Source organism: Ovis canadensis, chromosome 2 (assembly GCF_042477335.2).
Source record: "Ovis canadensis isolate MfBH-ARS-UI-01 breed Bighorn chromosome 2, ARS-UI_OviCan_v2, whole genome shotgun sequence".
Lineage (NCBI taxonomy): Eukaryota > Metazoa > Chordata > Mammalia > Artiodactyla > Bovidae > Ovis > Ovis canadensis.
The window spans coordinates 17,611,546-17,632,963 of record NC_091246.1 but is presented as its reverse complement, the minus strand read 5'-3'; the positions used below and the strand labels follow the sequence as shown (position 1 = coordinate 17,632,963).

At 36.5% G+C, this 21,418-nt stretch overlaps 1 protein-coding gene across 5 annotated transcripts in view; it reads left to right on the top strand.

Annotated features, from left to right (window-relative positions):
* Positions 1–21,418, top strand: part of FSD1L (fibronectin type III and SPRY domain containing 1 like) — a 68,587-nt gene that overhangs the window by 29,447 nt on the left and 17,722 nt on the right. For all 5 annotated transcript variants that reach the window (XM_069575524.1, XM_069575523.1, XM_069575527.1 and 2 more), the window contains 4 exons: positions 6,534–6,655; positions 11,760–11,969; positions 16,478–16,576; positions 20,928–21,057. In XM_069575524.1, coding sequence (XP_069431625.1) covers positions 6,534–6,655; positions 11,760–11,969; positions 16,478–16,576; positions 20,928–21,057 — 561 coding nt within the window. The remainder of the gene's footprint in view (positions 1–6,533; positions 6,656–11,759; positions 11,970–16,477; positions 16,577–20,927; positions 21,058–21,418) is intronic.

Genomic DNA, 21,418 nt, shown 5'->3' with positions numbered 1-21,418 from the left:
AATTTTATAAGCATGTCTTATTTTATGAAAAGTTACAGCATTCTATTGTTCCTCAAGAGCCAAAGCACTCCTACTTCACTGCTCTCCTATTTAATATCTTTGTATTTTCATTTCATCCTGTTCCTGGTGCCATCTCTTGCTATTTCTAATGCCACTGCTGTCTAGTTGGTGGGAAGAGGAAAAAACAATGGTGGCAGACTTTGGCTTAAAGGGCTTTACCATTCGCAGGGCCAGGATTAGGAAAGGTACATTAGTACTTGTTGTAAGAATATAGCAGAGGGCTAAAGGAGCTGTTGGCAGTTTTGGATTGGGTTATCACAGAAGGGATGGTTTTGATCTGCCTGGCTAATCACTGAGCATTGACTATAGTGAGATTGTCACTTTTAAGGTTTCTTCATTTGAGGATTATGAAATTCACTGAAAGGCATAGCTCTTCAAAGCACCACTCTGAGCCCTAGATTAAATTATTCATCAGATAATTTGCAAAATTATTATTTATATATTGTGGGAAAATCAGTGTTGCTGTTGTTAATCATGGCTGAAGACTTGTGTTTTTCTCGTGGGCTTTTATTTGACTAGAGGCAAGATTCACATTGACTTTCATAGCATTCTTAGCACAAATAATTTTTCTGTTTTTTAATGTTTTATTTCATTTTTAAGTTAATTTTTATCAAAGTATAGTTGACTTACCAATGTTTTATTCTGCTCTACAGCAAAGTGGATGTTATACATGTACATATGTCTACTCTTCTTTTAGATTCTTTTCCGAAATAGGTCATTACAGAATATTGAGTAGAGTTTCATGTGCTATACAGTATTTTTTGTATATTTTATATCAGAGTATAAAGACATGGGTTATTCTTATAAATCCTGATTATGAGATTATGAGAGTTTAAGGTGAAGAGTATTGGCTGTATGAGGAATGGATGCTAGGCAGGTCAGTTTTTTGGGTTAGGTTTGGGTTGTGTCTGCTCGACTTCGCTATAAGTAATGCATCTTCTACTGGGGCTAGATGATTATTTTATTTTGCCACCTCCTCCATTAAATCCTCCTCTGGTCCCTGATTTTCTGGATTAGAAGTCACTTCCTAATCAGGTTTTAGGCTGCCCAAAGACTTTTGAGAAAAGCCTTGCAAAATCTCTTTCCTGTCCTGGGAATCTGTATGGTTCTGTGCCTCCCAGATTGCTGCCCTTACCCCTGACTTCTTTCTCTTTGTCCTGATTTGTCAGAATTTCATTTTATGATCAGTGTTCATGGCTGAATGTTCTTCAGTGAGTCTAGATTTCTTTGCCCAAAACCAACCTCTTGGATATATTTCATCAATACCCAGAATATCCAGGTGATCTCAAAGGAGTCAAAGTTCCTTTTTTTCTGCCAGAGCAAGCTCCATTTTATGTTGTTGTTGTTGCTGTTGTTTTTCAAAGTATATATATATATTTTTTTCTTTTTTTTTTTTGGCTACCTTCAAAGTTTGTAAGGAACATTTCTAAGTCTTGGTTTAATTTTTTTTAATTTGGCTTTTTTTTAGCTTCATAATGTTCAGGGTTCTCTGATATGGTTTTTATGTGCTCTTCCAGGAAGCAGGCTTCTAGAATTCAATATTGGTATTTTTAGTACAAAAATAAACATATAGTCATAATAAAATAATTATCTTCATTAAGGGAAGAAAGGATTACTTCCTTAGAAGAAAGCAGAAGTGGTATTTAAGGAATGGATAACATAGCTGAGCAGGCAATCAAAAAATAAAGTATCTATGAGAACTCAGTACTTATTTTCTGTGATAGATATTATACAGAAGAAATGGCAGGAGTGACAGGAAAACCTAAAGAAATATGAGAAGATAATACATAGATTTTTAGAACTTTAAAAATTACTAGTATAGGCTTCCAAATGCTTAGTCTGGTTGGAAGATGATTAATTGAGGTATATTGTGAAGAGTTACTCGTTCTTGAAAGAAAGGGATCGTGAAAGAGAGAGCCAAGTTAATGTAGTAGGTAGTTTGAAGAAATTGTGTTCACTCTTACTATTTTGCAGTTTTCTCTTTGCAAAAATAAAACTAGAAAGAAGAGATCTTTGTATTTAGTTTGTACTATTAAAAATGAACCAAGAAAGGCAAGGTGAATTAAAACATCCCTAACCACATGGATCTTGTAATGTAGAGACTTATATATGGATTTTAGATAGTTGGGTTGGACTTTGAAGCATAATGTCTAGATATCAGTTCAGTTCAGTCGCTCAGTTGTGTCCGACTCTTTGCAACCCCATGAATCGCAGCATGCCAAGCCTCCCTGTCCATCACCAACTCCCGGAGTTCACTCAGACTCAAGTCCATCGAGTCCGTGATGCCATCCAGCCATCTCATCCTCTGTCGTCCCCTTCTCCTCCTGCCCCTGATCCCTCCCAACATCAGAGTCTTTTCCAATGAGTCAACTCTTCACATGAGGTGGCCAAAGTACTGGAGTTTCAGCTTTAGCATCATTCCTTCCAAAGAAATCCCAGGACTGATCTCCTTCAGAATGGACTGGTTGGATCTCGTTGCAGTTCAAGGGACCCTCGAGAGTCTTTTCCAACACCGCAGTTCAAAAGCATCAATTCTTCGGCGCTCAGCCTTCTTCATAGTCCAACTCTCACATCCATACATGACCACAGGAAAAACCATAGCCTTGACTAGACAGACCTTAGTCGGCAAAGTAACGTCTCTGCTTTTGAATATACTATCTAGGTTGGTCATAACTTTTCTCCCAAGGAGTAAGCGTCTTTTAATTTCATGGCTGCAGTCACCATCTGCAGTGATTTTGGAGACCCCAAAAATAAAGTCTGACACTGTTTCCACTGTTTCCTCATCTATTTCCCATGAAGTGATGGGACTGGATGCCATGATCTTCATTTTCTGAATGTTGAGCTTTAGGCCAACTTTTTCGCTCTCCTCTTTCACTTTCATCAAGAGGCTTTTTAGTTCCTCTTCACTTTCTGCCATAAGAGTGGTGTCATCTGCATATCTGAGGTTATTGATATTTCTCCCGGCAATCTTGATTCCAGCTTGTGTTTTTTCCAGCCCAGCGTTTCTCATGATGTACTCTGCATAGAAGTTAAATAAGCAGGGTGACAATACACAGCCTTGACATACTCCTTTTCCTATTTGGAACCAGTCTGTTGTTCCATGTCCAGTTCTAACTGTTGCTTCCTGACCTGAATACAGATTTCTCAAGAGGCAGGTCAGGTGGTCTGGTATTCCCATCTCTTTCAGAATTTTCCACAGTTTATTGTGATCCACACAGTCAAAGGCTTTGGCATAGTCAATAAAGCAGAAATAGATGTTTTTCTGGAACTCTCTTGCTTTTTCCATGATCCAGCGGATGTTGGCAATTTGATCTCTGGTTCCTCTGCCTTTTCTAAAACCAGCTTGAACATCAGGAAGTTCACGGTTCATGTATTGCTGAAGCCTGGCTTGGAGAATTTTGAGCGTTACTTTACTAGCATGTGAGATGAGTGCAATTGTGCGGTAGTTTGAGCATTCTTTGGCATTGCCTTTCTTTGGAATTGGAATGAAAACTGACCTTTTCCAGTCCTGTGGCCACTGCTGAGTTGATATATTCAGTCTAAAAATAAGTTCAGTCTTTTGGAAAATTATTGCATACTTGTACATCTAACTTTATTTTTGGAGATTGAAATTTTCATTGTCTAGGAAATAACTTGTTTTGGGGCTTTGATAAGCCTTTTTAATGTGTTTTTCGAGAATGTTTTTTTCCTTTGAGGCCATAGTGATTTTATGACCCACATTTATCTTGAAAGGTGTACATGCTATGCTTTTATTTGTTGTTTTGTTTTTGATACTTTTTTAATTGAAGTATAGTTGATTAACAGTGTTGTGCTAATTTCTGTTGTACAGCACAGAAATTCAATTATACATATATACATTTTTAAATATTATTTTCCATTATGATTTATTACAGGAAAGACCATTATGATTAAATCAAGTTTTATAGATAAAGTTTCAGGTTTAAATTCCTTAAAATACTCTCAGATATTTTTCTGAACAGTTTTCAACAAACTTTTAAATCCCCATGTTTAGAAGCAGCCAAATTCACACCTGTTCATTGATTCAGTGGGCATTTACTAAGTACCTGTCTGAATATAGCTCTTTAAGAAATCCTTAAATCTGTGGTGGGAGGTGGAAGGGAGGTTCAGGAGGAAGGGGGACATATATATATATCTATGGCTGATTCATGTTGATCTATGGCAAAAACCAACACAATATTGTAATAAAGCAATTATCCTTCAACTAAAACTAAACTTAAAAAAAAAGAAGTCTTTAATTCAGAAGATACTTGGAGCTGGAGAGAACATATGTAAGACTTAGCCTTTGTTCCTAACTTCTTATTGATATAATCTGAAATTGTATATTGAGAACCAAGAGCTTAAAGTAATAGTGTGTGAAATACTCAGCATTATCCTTGGCATTCAGTTAAATGTGCGTTCCTTTCTCCATAAGTTGTTTTTCAATATAGCACAGCCACCTTCTTTTTTTTAGAAAAAAATTGAAGTATAGTTGATTTATAATGTGTTAATTTCTGCTGAATAGCAAAGTGACTCAGTTACACGTATGTACATTCTTTTCCATTATGGCTTAACACAGGATGTTGAGTATAGTTCCTGTGCTTTACGGGACTTTGTTGTTTATCCATTCTATATATATAGTTTGCATCTTGTTCTTGCTAAGTCGTATCCAACTCATTGCGATCCATGGACGGCAGCATGCCAGACTCCTCTGTCTTCCACTGTCTCCCAAAGTTTGCTCAAATTCATGTACAAGTTTCTCTATGTCTGTGTGTCATTTTTTGTTTTGTAGATAAGTTCATTTGTGTCTTTTTTAAGTTCTACATATAGGTGATATCATGGTATTTGTCTTTTTCTGACTTCACTAAGCATCATCTCTGGTTGCGTTCATGTTGCTGCAAATGGCATTATTTCATCCTTTTTTATGGTTGCGGATTATTCTGTGGTGTATATGAGCCACATCTTCTCTTTCCATTCATCTGTCAGTGGACTTTTAGGTGTTTCCATGACTTGGCTATTGTGAATAGTGCTGTTATGAACATGGGGTATGTGTATCTTTCTGAATTACAGTTTGTCCAGAAATATGCTGGGAGTGAGGTTGCTGAATCATATGGCAACTCTGTTTTTAGTTTTCTGAGGAATTTCTGTACTGTTTTCCACAGTGGCTACAACAGTTTACATTCCCACCAACAATATAGGATGGTTCTCTTTTCTCCACACCCTCTGCAACATTTATTATTTGTAAACTTTTTTAATGATGGCTCTTCCATTGTGAGGTGTGGTGCCTCACTGTAATTTTGATTTACATTTCTCTAATAATTAGTGATCTTTTCATAGCACTTACTTCTTGATAAATAGATCAACTATTGCTCACTCTTTGTTACTACTAAAGTGATTACCTAATAAAGTAACAATACAGCCACATGTTTAATCCCTTTCATGCCATTGATCTTTAGGGTAGTTTGGTAGATGTGAATGACTAGGCCTGGTATTCCTTTTGTTCTTGCAACTCTATTTTCTTCCTCTCCCAGATTCTCTTCTAGGAGGACAATGGTCATGAATAGTATTTTGGTATCATTCTTTGACCAAAGATAATAAGGGTAATTACTTTGTGATATATGTAGATATTACTATAATATGAAAAATTGAAGTTTGAGATAAAATAGCAATAGAGTATGGGAACTTCGTTTAATCTCTAGTTTTAATTGACAGAACAATTTCCCCCTACTGTAGGTAAAATGAGCTCTTGTATGGCTTCTTTCTTTTTTCTTTTGTGTACTACATTCATCTAAAATATATTGATTGAGTTCCTACTATTTCCATGGAATATGGTTTCACAGGGCTGTTTCTTCTTGTCTACTTCCATTCAGCTTATGTTAATACATCAGAGTGATAGCTTCTAGCATAGTATTCAGAATTGTGATTTCACTTCTCTCCTTCCTCATCCATAGTCTTTCTTTAGCACCTATCAAACAATACAGTATTTGGTCAGTGTCCTTTACTTTTATTTAAGGACACGTGGGATGGCTGTGATGACTAGGCAGAGTGTTTGATTCAGGGTGTATTTACAGTTCATTATTTGGCATATGAAAAGGAGTGAGGCTGGCATCAGGAAGTCAGATTGAGTTTACAGAGATTCAGATGACTGTTGAGTCTGTTAAAGATGATTTGTCTTGGATATCCATTTGTCTCTTGAGTCTTTTGTGTTTTTATGAAGTTTTGTAAAACTGGCTGGAGGAAAGTTCTTTAAAGGTTATTTAAATGTCTTTAAATTTAAAAAACTTTACATTTTTTAAAGTTAATTTTCAAAAGATCTAAAAGCAAATTTCTGTTTAATTTTGTTATCTTTGTTAATAGATTCAGAAACCACTAGAGTGGAGAAATAAGTTCTATCTGTTCATTTTATACATTAAATATGATGTGATACTTCCAATTCTTTATTTTTATAAGAATGTTTATGTCTGTGTTTGCTATAGAGTAACAATGGCTTCAGCCTTTCGCCTTTCTTTGAAACCAAAGGTCAGTGACAACATGACTCATTTAATGGTGGATTTTTCTCAGGAAAGACAGATATTGCAAACTTTGAAGTTTTTGCCAGGTAAGTTAGTACATATATTATGTATAAAGTTATGTATAAAACCTCTTTTTTCAAGATTTTTTTGTAATGAACATTAGAATTTAAATATTAAGGAAATATAGTGTGTGTTTTCTTTCTTCAGCTAAGGAATAACTGAATTTGCTAGTCTTTATTTTTAGAGAATTATTTTACTGACAGTAAAATTCCAGTTTCAGAATCCTAGTACAGGATACCTCTTATCACTAGTTTAGCAGAGAGAAGCAATGTACTGTTATGGTTAACGCTGAGTCTTGGGGCCAGACTTCCTAGGTTTGAGTTCTGGCTGTCACTTATTTGCTATATAGCCTCAACCGATTATTTAACTTCACCTCATTTTCTTCATCTTTAAAGTATGATGTTATCCTTCTAGGATTTTTATAAAGATTAAGTGAATTGAGACCTCTAAAGCACTTGAAAGAGTACCTGGCACATAGTTAACACCTAATGAATGTTGATTGTTATTATTACCATTGTTGTGGTGGCTTCTGGTTCAGATGGAGTTTTATAATAATAATGTGTCAACACTGGTTTATTAGAGTATTAGCATGATGATATTCCAGCAGTTGAAACCATTTAAAATTGAGTCCCACTTTATTGTTACTGCTCACGTGTGTGAAAGAGCCAACTACGGACCTTTTGGTTATTCTCTTTTTACTAGCATCAAGTAGTGTTAATTAAGTGGATAGCTAAAACAGTTTGAACATGGTGATCAGGAAATCTCTGGAAAGTGACGCATTTTACTTACAGGCTGACAGTTTTTGGAGGTTAGCTGTTTTTGATAGAGAATGTTAATCATATGAAACCATTCTTTTCTCCTATGAGAATTTGGTCCAGGACTTTGGAATATGATTGGAAAGACAAAGTTAGTAGTCAAGAAACTATAGTAGAATTAATTGTGGTGACATAAGTGAAGTATTAACTTGTATGGTATAGAGCAGAAGTTCTAAAGGAGTTCAGAGAAGGAAAAGATGAGAGAAGAAATCATAGTTGTAGAAGAAGAAAGTATACATACTTATCAGTGAGTGCCTACCTGTAAATTGGCCTCTCAGGATTGCTAACCATTATATTTTCATTCACACTGTTTCTAAATTCAGAAGGAGAGTCAGGAGGGGTGGACTGTGAATATACACATGAGTAGTAGTTTTTTGATTAAAAAAAATACTAAAAAAGCAATCTTCTCAACATTACTTTCCTTCTCTTGGATTTTCAGTGATGGCTTAACAAACCCAGGCCATATCTGCTGTACAGTCAAGTAGATTGCATGCACAGTTAGGATTTCTTCTTTTGCAAACTCTTAAGACAGTCTGAAGGAATGAGGTGTAATAAAAAGCAAGAAATCTTTTTGTGGGGGAGTTTCATCCTGAAGGAAGGTATAATAGGTTGTTAAAATTTATGAAAGGTGAACTCACATCATTAATTTTTTATATTCTGCTATAGCATAAAAATCTCCTATAAGATGCAGTCAGATAAACTTAAAAATGAATACCTTTATCCCTTAATAGTTCATTCTGTAAACACCACACAAATCCACTCTACACTGCATTATGTATAGTAATGAGTTGTGGACTTAGCTGAGTCTTGAAAATTGGAAGTGATAATGATGGATGATAATAATCATGATCATTTTCTTCTACGCTAAGCCATTATTCATACATTGAAACTTAGAGTTTATGTCCTCCTTTCTGAGCTTTGGCAGTCAAGAAGATAGACACGTTTGTGGCAGTGTTCTTTTACATTCACATGCAGTGAAAAACCTTAGTAAAATTCTTAGAACAATGTCCACACAATTTGTTGCTTTATGGAAGTTGCTGTGAATTGCTTTCCATTCTCATTTTTTTTTAAGAGTTCTTTGTTCCCTCATATTTTTATATTAGAAGTTTACCACCTTTCATCTTTCCCTGTACTTTATTCCTACATTTGTTGAAATTCTTGTCTTACTTCTGTATAGGATATTGGGTGAACTTCCCACGCATTAGATTCAAGTCACTCTTAATTTGACATACGACTCTTTTTTCAATTTAATTTTTATTTTATATTGAAGTATAGTTTATTTACAGTGTTGTGTGGTTTCAGGCATACAGCACAGTGACTCAGTTATACATATATCCATTTTTTCAGGCTCTTTTCCCATGTAGGTTATTACAGAATATTTGACATACCACTCTTCAGTTCAGTTCAGTTCAGTTGCTCAGTCCTGTCCGACCCCTTGCGACTCCATAGACAGCAGCAGCACGCCAGGCCTCCCTGTCCATCACCAACTCCTGGAGTTTACTCAAACTCATGTCCATTGAGTCGGTGATGCCATCCAACCATCTCATCCTTGTCATCCCCTTCTCCTCCCTCCTTCAATCTTTCCCAGCATTAGTGTCTTTTCAAATGAGTCAGTTCTTCACATCAGGTGGCCAAAGTATTGGAGCTTCAGCTTCAGCATCAGTCCTTCCAGTGAATATTCAGGACTGATTTCCTTTAGGATGGACTAGTTGGATATCCTTGCTGTCCAAGGGACTCTCAAGAGTCTTCTCCAGCACCACAGTTCAAAAGCATCAATTCTTTGGCACTCAGCTTTCTTTATAGTCCAACTCTCACATCCATACATGACTACTGGAAAAACCATAGGTTTGACTAGATGAACCTTTGTTGACAGAGTAATGTCTCTGCTTTGAATAATACCACACTTAAATTTAAATAAATAAGTAAATTATTAATAATAATGTTAATGAAATATTATTTAATTAGATTAATATAAATAAAATACAAACATGTTTATATAAAAATATATAAATGAAATATTTATTAAAATAATAAATAATTAAATAAAATTTAAAGAAAAATATCTAGATTTTCTTTTTACCTGCCAAGTTTGCTTTCTTTGGGGACCATTATTCATAAGAAGGAAGAATCTTCTTGCCAGTACATTCTTATTGCAGTGATATTAATAGCTGAATTTGAGACATAGATTTGTGGGGAGTTAGCTGGACCCACTTACAGATTAAGTGGTATTTTATTTATACAAGCCTCTTAGGACTTCAGTACAGGTTTTAATTCAGCAAAATTACAAAATTACTACATGCTGCAGGCATTTACACTTCCTTATATGTAGGCAGGGCACAGCATATTAAATTTATGAATGCCCATGATGTCTTCCCATAGAAATAAATAGTAATCTGTGTTGCTTATGTTCCAGTAATAGACTAACGTCTATAATGTATTAAAAAATTATTATTAAATGAAGTTCGTAGTTCACATTAGAGTTCACTCTGTTACACAGTTCTGTGGGTTTGGTAAATGTGTAAAAAGCAGAGACATTACTATGCCGACTAAGGTCCGTCTAGTCAAGGCTATGATTTTTCCAGTATTCGTGTATGGATGTGAGAGTTGGACTGTGAAGAAGGCTGAGCACCGAAGAATTGATGCTTTTGAACTGTGGTGTTGGAGAAGACTCTTGAGAGTCCCTTGGACTGCAAGGAGATCCATCCAGTCCATTCTGAAGGAGATCAGCCCTGGGATTTCTTTGGAAGGAATGATGCTAAAGCTGAAGCTCCAGTACTTTGGCCACCTCATGCGGAGAGTTGACTCATTGGAAAAGACCCTGATGCTGGGAGGGATTGGGGGCAGGAGGAGAAGGGGATGACAGAGGATGAGATGGCTGGATGGCATCACTGACTTGATGGACGTGAATCTGAGTGAACGCCGGGAGTTGGTGATGGACAGGAAGGCCTGGCGTGCTGCGATTCATGGGGTCGCAAAGAGTCAGACGCGACTGAACTGAACTGAACGGAACTGAAAGTCATGTCTCCATCACTACATTATCTTACAGAGTAGTTTCACTGCCCTAAAATTTCCCTGCACTCTCCCTGTTCATCCCTTCTATCCTGCAGCCTTGCTATAAGCTTGTTATTTCCAGGAATTTTTCTGTTGATTCTTTGGGATTTTCTACATAGACTGTCATCAGTAAACAGTTTTATTTCTTCTTTCCTAACTTGCGTATCTTTTACTTCTTTTCCTTCTCTTATAGCATTAGCTGGAACTTCCAGTACAGTGTTAAATAGGAGTGGAGAGAGGGGACGTCATTGCCTTAGGGGAAAGGTGTTTAATTTCTCAACCTTGATGTTAACTGTAGGTTTTTTTGTTTTTTTTTTGGTAGATACTCTTTATCACGTAAAGTTTCCTAGTTTAATGAGAGCTTTAGTCATGAATAAACGTTGGATTTTGTATTTTTTCCTCTATTGATTCACATCATATAATTTTTCTTCTGATCATTTGAATTTTCTTCTACTGATATAATGAATTAGTTAATTTAGAATGTTGAACCAGACTTACATGCTTGGAGTAAATCTTTCAAAGCTTTTTTTAGCAACAAGTGTTTAAATATAATATTGGCACAGTTTTACACATTTAAGACACATTTGTATCACTGGAGGACCATGTTCCTCAGTTAGCCTACTATTAAATGGAACATGTGTTAATGTTGAGGAGCTATGTAAAACCTCTTTTATGGAAAAGAAATGTATTAATTTTCATACATGTTAACTGTGACTCATTTACTGCATTTTGTTTTAATGAATCATGGAACTCTGGAGAAACCTTTAAAAATTCTTAAATATTTTATGGGGTTGCAGATTTCATTTTTGTTCAGTGTTGAGAAATCACAGTTATTCTATAAACAAGATTTTTAAAATACATTGAAAATATTTTGAAGTATTTTAATCGTTCGATTCAAAGCAAGTTATTTAATTTTGTCAGCAGTAATTTAAGTTATGGTCTCCAGCTGTTTGAAATAGCAGATTAGATAGAAGTGTTGAAAAGTAGCAAATAATTCTCGATTCTTTACTCTTAGCCTGTTTGAATTGCTTTTTGCCAAATGTGTTTTTAATGTACTTTGAATGCATCTATGAAAAACTTTGAAATATGAATTTTAAAACAGCTTTGAAAAATCGTTATTTTGCATTTATAAGATATCTGTTCTCTTAGCCTGATTCAATTTAACAGTTCAAAAGCAACATGAAAAAGCATAATTTGAATGACAGACATAAATATTGGATTAGTACTATTAGTGGAAAATGTGCTTTTTTTTCTTTTGCTTCAGTCCCCAAAGCTCCAGAGATAGATCCAGTAGAATGTTTGGTGGCTGACAACTCTGTGACAGTAGCTTGGAGAATGCCAGAAGAAGATAATAAGATTGATCATTTTATACTAGAATATCGGAAAACGAATTTTGATGGACTTCCACGTGTAAAGGATGAGCGATGTTGGGAGATAGTTGATAATATTAAGGGTACTGAATATACACTATCAGGTAAGATGACTGCATTTCGTGAACCTCATTCTCAGAAAACAGATATCATTGATGAATTTTTGACTTGCATTAAAAGATCAAGTTATTCAGTTTTTTTAGCCAAGCTGATGTTTTTGTATATTTGTTATAGAAATGACTTTCTCTTAGAATATCAAGAAAACCTTCATTTCAATTAGTTCTGGATATTTGCACTCTGGTAAAACAATATGTGAAGGGATATTGTAAACACTGTCTCAATAAAATTTAATTTTTTACCTTAGTTTTCTAACAGTAAAAAAGCTGTCAATTTTCTAGATGTATGCACTACTCCACATTTCAGTTCAGTTCAGTTCAGTCACCCAGTCGTGTCCGACTCTTTGAGACCCCATGAATCGCAGCACGCCAGGCCTCCCTGTTCATCACTATCTCCCGGAGTTCACTCAAACTCACGTCCATCGAGTCTGTGATGCCATCCTGCCATCTCATCCTCGGTCGTCCCCTTCTCCTCCTGCCCCTAGTCCCTCCCAGCATCAGAGTTTTTTCCAATGAGTCTACTGTTCGTATGAGGTGGCCAGAGTATTGGAGCTTCAGCTTTAGCATCATTCCTTCCAAAGAAATCCTGGGTTGATCTCCTTCAGAATGGACTAGTTGGATCTCCTTGCAGTCCAAGGGACTCTCAAGAGTCTTCTCCAACACCACAGTTCAAAAGCATCAATTCTTCGGCGCTCAGCCTTCTTCACAGTTCAACTCTCACATCCATACATGACCACAGGAGAAACCATAGCCTTGACTAGACAGACCTTAGTCGGCAAAGTAATATCTCTGCTTTTGAATATGCTATCTAGGCTGGTCATAACTTTTCTTCCAAGGAGTAAGCGTCTTTTAATTTCATGGCTGCAGTCACCATCTGCAGTGATTCTGGAGCCCCCCAAAATAAAGTCTGACACTGTTTCCACTGTTTCCCCATCTATTTCCCAAGAAGTGATGGGACCGGATGCCATGATCTTCGTTTTCTGAATGTTGAGCTTTAGGCCAACTTTTTCGCTCTCTTCTGTCACTTTCATCAAGAGGCTCTTTAGCTCCTCTTCACTTTCTGCCATAAGGGTGGTGTCATCTGCATATATGAGGTTATTGATATTTATCCCGGCAATCTTGATTCCAGCTTGTGTTTCTTCCAGTCCAGCGTTTCTCCTGATGTACTCTGCATAGAAGTTAAATAAGCAGGGTGACAATATACAGCCTTGACGTACTCCTTTTCCTATTTGGAACCAGTCTGTTGTTCCATGTCCAGTTCTAACTGTTGCTTCCTGACCTGCATACAGATTTCTCAAGAGGCAGGTCAGGTGGTCTGGTATTCCCATCTCTTTCACAATTTTCCACAGTTTATTGTGATCCACACAGTCAAAGGCTTTGGCATAGTCCATAAAGCAGAAATAGATGTTTTTCTGGAACTCTCTTGCTTTTTACATGATCCAGCAGATGTTGGCAATTTGATCTCTGGTTCCTCTGCCTTTTCTAAAACCAGCTTGAGCGTCAGGGAGTTCATGGTTCACGTATTGCTGAAGCCTGGCTTGGAGAATTTTGAGCATTACTTTACTAGCATGTGAGATGAGTGCAATTGTGCAGTAGTTTGAACATTCTTTGGCATGGCCTTTCTTTGGAATTGGAATAAAAACTGACCTTTTCCAGTCCTGTGGCCACTGCTGAGTTTTCCAAATTTGCTGGCTTATGGAGTGCAGCACTTTCACAGCATCATCTTTCAGGATTTGAAACAGCTCAATTGGAATTCCATCACCTCCACTAGCTTTGTTCGTAGTGATGCTTTCTAAGGCCCACTTGACTTCACAATCCAAGATGTCTGGTTCTAGATTAGTGATCACATCATCATGACTATCTGGGTCGTGAAGATCTTTTTTGTATAGTTCTTCCGTGTATTCTTGCCACCTCTTCTTAATATCTTATGCTTCTTTTAGGTCCATGCCATTTCTGTCCTTTATCAAGCCCATCTTTGCATGAAATGTTCCCTTGGTATCTCTAATTTTCTTGAAGAGATCTCTAGTCTTTCCCATTCTGTTATTTTCCTCTATTTCTTTGCATTGATCGCTGAAGAAGGCTTTCTTATCTCTTCTTGCTATACTTTGGAACTCTGCATTTAGATGCCTATATCTTTCCTTTTCTCCTTTGTTTTTCACCTCTCTTCTCTTCACAGCTGTTTGTAAGGCCTCCCCAGGCAGCCATTTTGCTTTTTTGCATTTCTTCTCCATGGGAATGGTCTTTATCCCTGTCTCCTGCACAGTGTCACGAACTTCATTCCATAGTTCATCAGGCACTCTATCAGATCTAGTCCCTTAAATCTATTTCTCACTTCCAGTGTATAATTATAAGGGATTTGATTTAGGTCATATCTGAATGGTCTAGTGGTTTTCCCTACTTTCTTCAATTTAAGTCTGAATTTGGTGATAAGGAGTTCATGATCTGAGCCACAGTCAGCTCCTGGTCTTGTTTTTGTTGACTGTATAAAGCTTCTCCATCTTTGGCTGCAAAGAATAGAATCAATCAGATTTCAGTGTTGACCATCTCGTGATGTCCATGTGTAGAGTCTTCTCTTGTGTTGTTGGAAGAGGGTGTTTGCTATGACCAGTGCATTTTCTTGGCAAAACTCTATTAGTCTTGCCCTGCTTCATTCCTCATTCCAAGGCCAAATTTGCCTGTTACTCCAGGTGTTTCTTGACTTCCTACTTTTGCATTCCAGTCCCCTATAATGAAAAGGACATCTTTTCTGGGTGTTAGTTCTAAAAGGTCTTGTAGGTCTTCATAAAACCGTTCCACTTCAGCTTCTTCAGCATTACTGGTTGGGGCATAGATTGGATAACTGTGATATTGAATGGTTTGCCTTGGAGACGAACAGAGATCATTCTGTCATTTTTGAGATTGCATCCAAGTACTGCATTTCGGACTCTCTTGTTGACCATGATGGCTACTCCTTTTCTTCTGAGGGATTCCTGCCCGCAGTAGTAGATATAATGGTCATCTGAGTTAAATTCACCCATTCCAGTCCATTTTAGTTCGCTGATTCCTAGAATGTCGACGTTCACCCTTGCCATCTCTTGTTTGACCACTTCCAATTTGCCTTGATTCATGGACCTGACATTCCAGGTTCCAATGCAATATTGCTCTTTGCAGCATCGGGTCTTGCTTCTATCACCAGTCACATCCACAACTGGGTATTGTTTTTGCTTTGGGTCCATCCCTTCATTCTTTTTGGAGTTATTTCTCCTCTGATCTCCAGTAGCATATTGGGCACCTACTGACCTGGGGAGTTCCTCTTTCAGTATCCTATCATATTGCCTTTTCATACTGTTCATGGGGTTCTCAAGGCAAGAATACTGGAAATGGCTTGCCATTCCCTTCTCCAGTGGACCACGTTCTGTCAGACCTCTCCACCATGACCCGCCCGTCTTGGGTTGCCCCGCAGGCATGGCTTGGTTTCATTGAGTTAGACAAGGCTGTGGTCCTAGTGTGATTAGATTGACTAGTTTTCTGTGAGTATGGTTTACTGTGTGTTTCCCTTTACCTTTTTATTATTACCTTTATGGTAATACTAAAGGTTGAGATGTGACTTGATATTAGAAATTTGTGTGTTGGCCTTTTGATAGTCTTTAAAAACATAACCTCTATATATAGGGGAAATGGCAATCCACTCCAGTACTATTGCCTGGAAAATCCCATGGACAGAGGAGCCTGGTAGGCTACAGTCCATGGGGTTGCAAAGAGTCGGACACGACTGAGTGCCTTCACTCTCCTTTCACTATATATAGGGGAGCTAGGGTATATGAGTGAGCTGAATGTTGCCTGAGATTTTTAATGTTTGTTTTACGTGAGCAGTAACATTAGTATTGTTATCATTACTGAGAACCTAACATTTGTCAGGATCTGGGCTGAAGTTCAGAGGACATCTGATTTCATAAGTACAGTGCATTTCACTTAGTCCTTACAGTTGTGAGGTTTGATTTTTCCTTTTCCATTTTACAACTGTGGCTCTATCAAGTTGTTGAATGCTCCATAGCTAGTAAGTTTTGGATTCAGATGTTAATCTGGTCCTGACTAACTTTAGAATTTTGCTATTAATCCTTATGCTTCACTTTCTCTTTAAGTTCATTTTTTACTTGTGAAACAAATATAAAAATTCTTTAGCTACTTTCCAGAAATTGAGTATGTTGTTTTAAACCATAGAATCTATCCATGAATGAAACTTTACTTATAATGAGGCTTGAGAATATTTTTTTATTGCTTAATTTAAAAAGCCCAGTGATAAACTGCATAATTCATTTGTTTTGAAGAAAATAATAGATAAATCATGATTCCTTTTATTTCAGGCATGATCACTCTGTTAACATAAATTTGTACTCTTTCTGAGTAAAAAGATAGTTCCAAGGAGGGAAAAAAGTCTGTTTGAAGGTTTGTACTCATACTTTTGGAGTAGAGTCCTTTACTTTTCCTATCTCAAGGCTGTCTTTCATTTTTTTCAGGTTTAAAGTTTGATTCAAAGTACATGAATTTCAGAGTGCGAGCTTGTAACAAGGCTGTGGCTGGAGAGTATTCTGATCCAGTGACTCTAGAGACCAAAGGTAAGATCATTATCTGTTGTTCACCACAAAATAGAACTTAACATGTAAAGTTGATCAACACTTTGTAATAGGAAACATTTCATCTATAGTTGCCTTCCCTTCCTCACCTTCATACCCGCCCCTCACGACCCCCCTCCACACACAGAATTTTCATCAGGAGGTATTTTAAGATGGGAAAATTAGGACTACAGTAGTGGATTTCATTGGTTTCTCTTTTACCCTAGTATTCAGATAAGTCAGGGGCTTCCCTGGTATCTCAGACAGTAAAGCTTCTGCCTGTAATGCAGGAGATGCAGGTTTGATTCCTGGGTCAGGAAGATCCCCTGGAGCAGGAAATGGCAACCCACTCCAGTATTCTTGCCTGGGAAGTCCCATGGACAGGGGAGCCCAGTAGGCTACAGTCCATGGGGTTGCAAATAGTTGGACACGACTGAGTGACTTTCACTTTCAGATATGTGATATAGACCAGCGATGGTATTATGTTCTCCCATAGGTACTTAGTTTACAAATTTCAGTCTAGTATAATTACATTCCCATTGTTGAGGTTTGCCCAGAGAATGGATTATGTCTCAATAATAGGAAAGTATGTATTCAGTTTAGTTCAGATATTTTTTGTTTTTATAAATCTTATTGTAGAAATTATTATTTATATAGTTTGTCAGTGTTTACAAAGCCCTCTCACAAGTCTTTTATTTGATCATTGAAACCATCTTGAGGGATCAGTAGAACAGATGGTATTGATACCCATTTTGTAGGTGAAGAAAAGGATGCTCAAATATGTACATTAACTTACCCATGATCCTTAAAACTAGCTTGGAAGGGTGTGAACAAGAATCTTATTTACAAGTTCTCTGCCTGCCTTTATTGTGGGCCAGGAATGTAAGTAAGTGCTTCTAGTCTCTGAGTTTGAATTTATTAGAACTCAATGTACATGAATTTGAACAAACTCCAGGTGATAGTGAACGATAGGGGAGCCTGGTGTGCTGCAGTCTGTGGGTTGCAAAGAGTTAGTCATGACTTAGTGACTCAACAACAACAACAAAGAGTAACATATTTAAACACAGGAGATTTTTCAGGTGTTTACCAATTTGAAGGCAATAATGTTATAGATCTTTCCAGTCGTGAGATGATAATTGACTCAGTTTACTTCCAGAAACAGTGTCTAACCATTGTTGTTAGATAGTTGGGCCTTTGAGTGTTCCACTGACCTACAGTTTACGTAGCATTTGAATAGGTTTGAATGCTAGAAGTTTGATATGACTTGGAGGCTGGTATAAAAATACTTTAGAATAAAACAAGAAGTTCATAAGTTATTGACAGCTCAAACTCATAAGACTATGATTGCATTAGAAAGATTAAAAAAGCAAAAAGCAAAACAAAACTAAGTCAAAGTAATTTGGATTAGCAAATGTTTTTATTTGAGAACTACAGATGACTTAGCCAAGAAATGCAGTTACTTAGAATTACTTGTTAACAAATTGAATTGAAACTGTGGTTTCTTTAGAGAATTTTACCATTTCAAAATAAAGTCATATTTATAGGTAGATAATCTTTTCTATATAACTTGAACTGTTTTCAACTCTTGTGAGGTAAAATTGCATTATTATTATCCTCCTCCAAGAATATTTTATCTTTTTTTATTTCTTTTGTTCCTTTTCCTTTAATATTTAGTGACCAAACTTGGGCCTAAATGTGGTGAATTTTACATTTCCTTGCAAATTCTGTAGATTCAGGAAAATGAATATCTGGCTTGCAGTTTCTTTAGAGTTGGACTCTCTGCTCCCATTAGCAGTGTCTAGATCTTAACTAGTCAAATTCTTGGTCTTAGGATTTGCAGGGAAAGACTAAATTGATTGTAGTCCTTTTGAGCAGTTCTCACTATGGGATAAACCCCCTGGGCTTGAGGTAGACTGATACTCAACCCTGAGGCCCACTGAACCTTCTAGGACCTTCTGGGAGACTCAGTAAAATTATCTCCTAAGAAGCTATGGGTCACAGGTTTTCTAAGGTTACTCCATACCACTGGAGTGGCTACTAATGACAGCAGGAGCTCCAGAGAAAGTCAGGTTTTTTAAAGTACCATGGTAAACAGTTGTTTACTAATTTTTTGACTTGTTGTAGCCCTTCTTGACCAACCATTAGAAATAAATATATGAGCACAGAAGTGGAGGGAAAGGGAAAGAGAGATGGAGATTAAATAGTTGAGTCCTACCAAAACTTCATATCCTGCCACTTGTGGTGCTTGGTGTAGAACATAGTGAACCTTGTTAGTATCTGTCTCTCCAATGTGTGTAATTTCTTCTTTTATTGAAATTACCAAAAGTGATGATTTCTTATGACCAGAATTTTTAAAGTATATTATCTCTTCCTTGTAAAGGTAAATGATGTGATACTAATCACCAGTTGCTTTCTAGCCTCAAATGTTAGTATCTATGATATAATTCTATAGTACAGAAAGTAGCCACCAACCCAAAGTAAACATTAAAACATATCTATCCCTTATTTTTTTTGGTACTTTGTTTACACAGACTTTTAAAGATACGGAAACTAATATCTGGTTTCATTACAGGGCTTGTATGAGAGATAAGACTAACAGTTGAGGCCTCACTTTTGAGGACAATCTTTTTTTTAAACTTCATAGTAAAATATTATCCTTGTTACTTAGAGAGCCTCAGTGATTTAGTTGAGGCTTCATGAAGGGACAGTGTCCAAAAAGGGAAGAGAGAAAAGATTGCACCCCTGAGTTTGAAACCTATACCTTTCAGTTCGGGGGCTATGGTATTTGATAAGTCTGACCTCAAGTGGCTTGAGGGACAATACCTGTTTTTTGCCACCCTTGACTCTACTCTCCTCTTCATCATCAAACATAGGGAATAGCTTTATGATTTTTTTTCTTTCCTTAGGATTTTAACAAGCAGCTGAGTGTTGATGGCACCTTGAGTTATATCCACTGTTTTCTTTCAAAAATTCAGATGCTCTCACATGTATTAACTAATAACTAATAGAGAGGTTAACTCTGTTTTCTTAAGACAGTTCCTTCTTGGTAATATAGGATCTCAGTTTTGTATAATCCTAACTTTTCAGTACCTCCCGTTTGAGGAATTCTATTTCCATTTTTATTGGAACTGTATTATTTCTTCTTTCAGTAAGTTCATTTCTGTTTACATGCATGTTTTGAAAGCTATTAACTTTTTTGCATATAGTATGACATTTTCTGGAAGTGGTTATGGTTAGTCAGTTTGTATTTAGAATGTTTTGAAATACAGTGAACAATAGGTCAGATGAATAGGTGAAATTAAAGTGCTGTTTACAAAACAGTAGAGTATAAAAGGATTCTTCATGCACTAGATAAGCATTAGGTTTTCTATATAAATATTTTGTTGTTTGATGATGAATATTTCACAGACACACTGAACCTTTAGCTAAATCACATATTATCCTTAAGTGAAATGGGGTATTGTAAAGCAATATTTCTTTGGTGAATACTTATAAGAAATTTAAACTTTTGGAGGGAAATATAACTAATAAGCAGATTTATTGGTAACTGTGTAGTAGATGATACCTTGCTTAAAACGCAAATTCCAGAAATTGCATATTAAATTGATACATTTCAATGATTAACCCTCAGTATCCAAAAGGAACAAGTGATCCTGTGTTAAACTGATTTCCTAAATTAGCAGTTCTAAGTCTTATGAATAGCACATAGTTCCCCGATACCAAATAATTTGAAAAGCGTAGCTTTGTGTTGTATTTTCTTGATTTGTTTTCATTTCAGTAGCCCTTTTCCCCATCTATTCTTTGCCTTGTAAATCATCTTAGCTCTGTCAGCTGAGTTATTTCCCTTGCTTCTGCCATCATGGCCTGTTTCTCCCTGCTTGCCTTATTTTTGAAAATACTGGGAGTTTAAATATGAAATTGTTTAATGTTAGAGCAAAAGAGTGTGTGTGCCAGGGTCTATAATTTTACACTGCATCACTTTCTTCTCATCCTTGATGCTACCAGCTCCTCTTTCTGTTTAGTCGTAACAGTCAGCTGATGCTCTGATAATAGGAAATTGAAGCTATTTTGCTACTGGAGATTCCATCAGAAGGAAAAGCAGAAAGAACTGTGACCATGCAAGTACACTGTGATTGGTTGGAGTATAGGATAAATATATAGAGGAGAATAAAGGGAAATAGAAGAGGAATTGGTAGATTATGGCTTTATCATTGTAGACTTTAAATCTTAAGGTTAAGAATTGAAACTTTATATACAGTGTTGAAATCTGTTGAGCTCAAAAATAATATGATGATGGCTGTGCTTCAGAAACTAGAGATATGCTACATTAAAAATGAAATATTGTTTTGGTTAGCACTTAATTTCAATTTGGATAACTCATCGTCCCATTTGAACCTGAGAGTTGAAGATACCTGTGTAGAGTGGGATCCTACTGGAGGAAAAGGTCAAGACAGTAAAATTAAAGGAAAAGAGAACAAGGGCAGGTAAGCTCATTTATTAAGTCTGTTATCTGGATTAAATGCTTGTATACTGATTCTTATTTGACAGTAACTAGAAATGAAATTCTTATTATTAACACCAAAGTGAAAATACAATATTGTTTGCCAGTACTTGAATTTGTCATTAACATTTTTCATTATTTTTTCTTAGTTTTTTTCCTAATCCTCTTCTTACTTACATCTTTTATTTCAGTATTCCATTTCTTTTCAGGTTATATCTACAGCAATTTGAACTGCTTAGAGAGAAGTTCCTAGCGTAGTTCCTGAATGTTAGACTTACAGATCACCTCTTTTAGCTGAAGGTCTGCGTTGAATGACAACTTTTACCATGTACAACCCCAGTGTT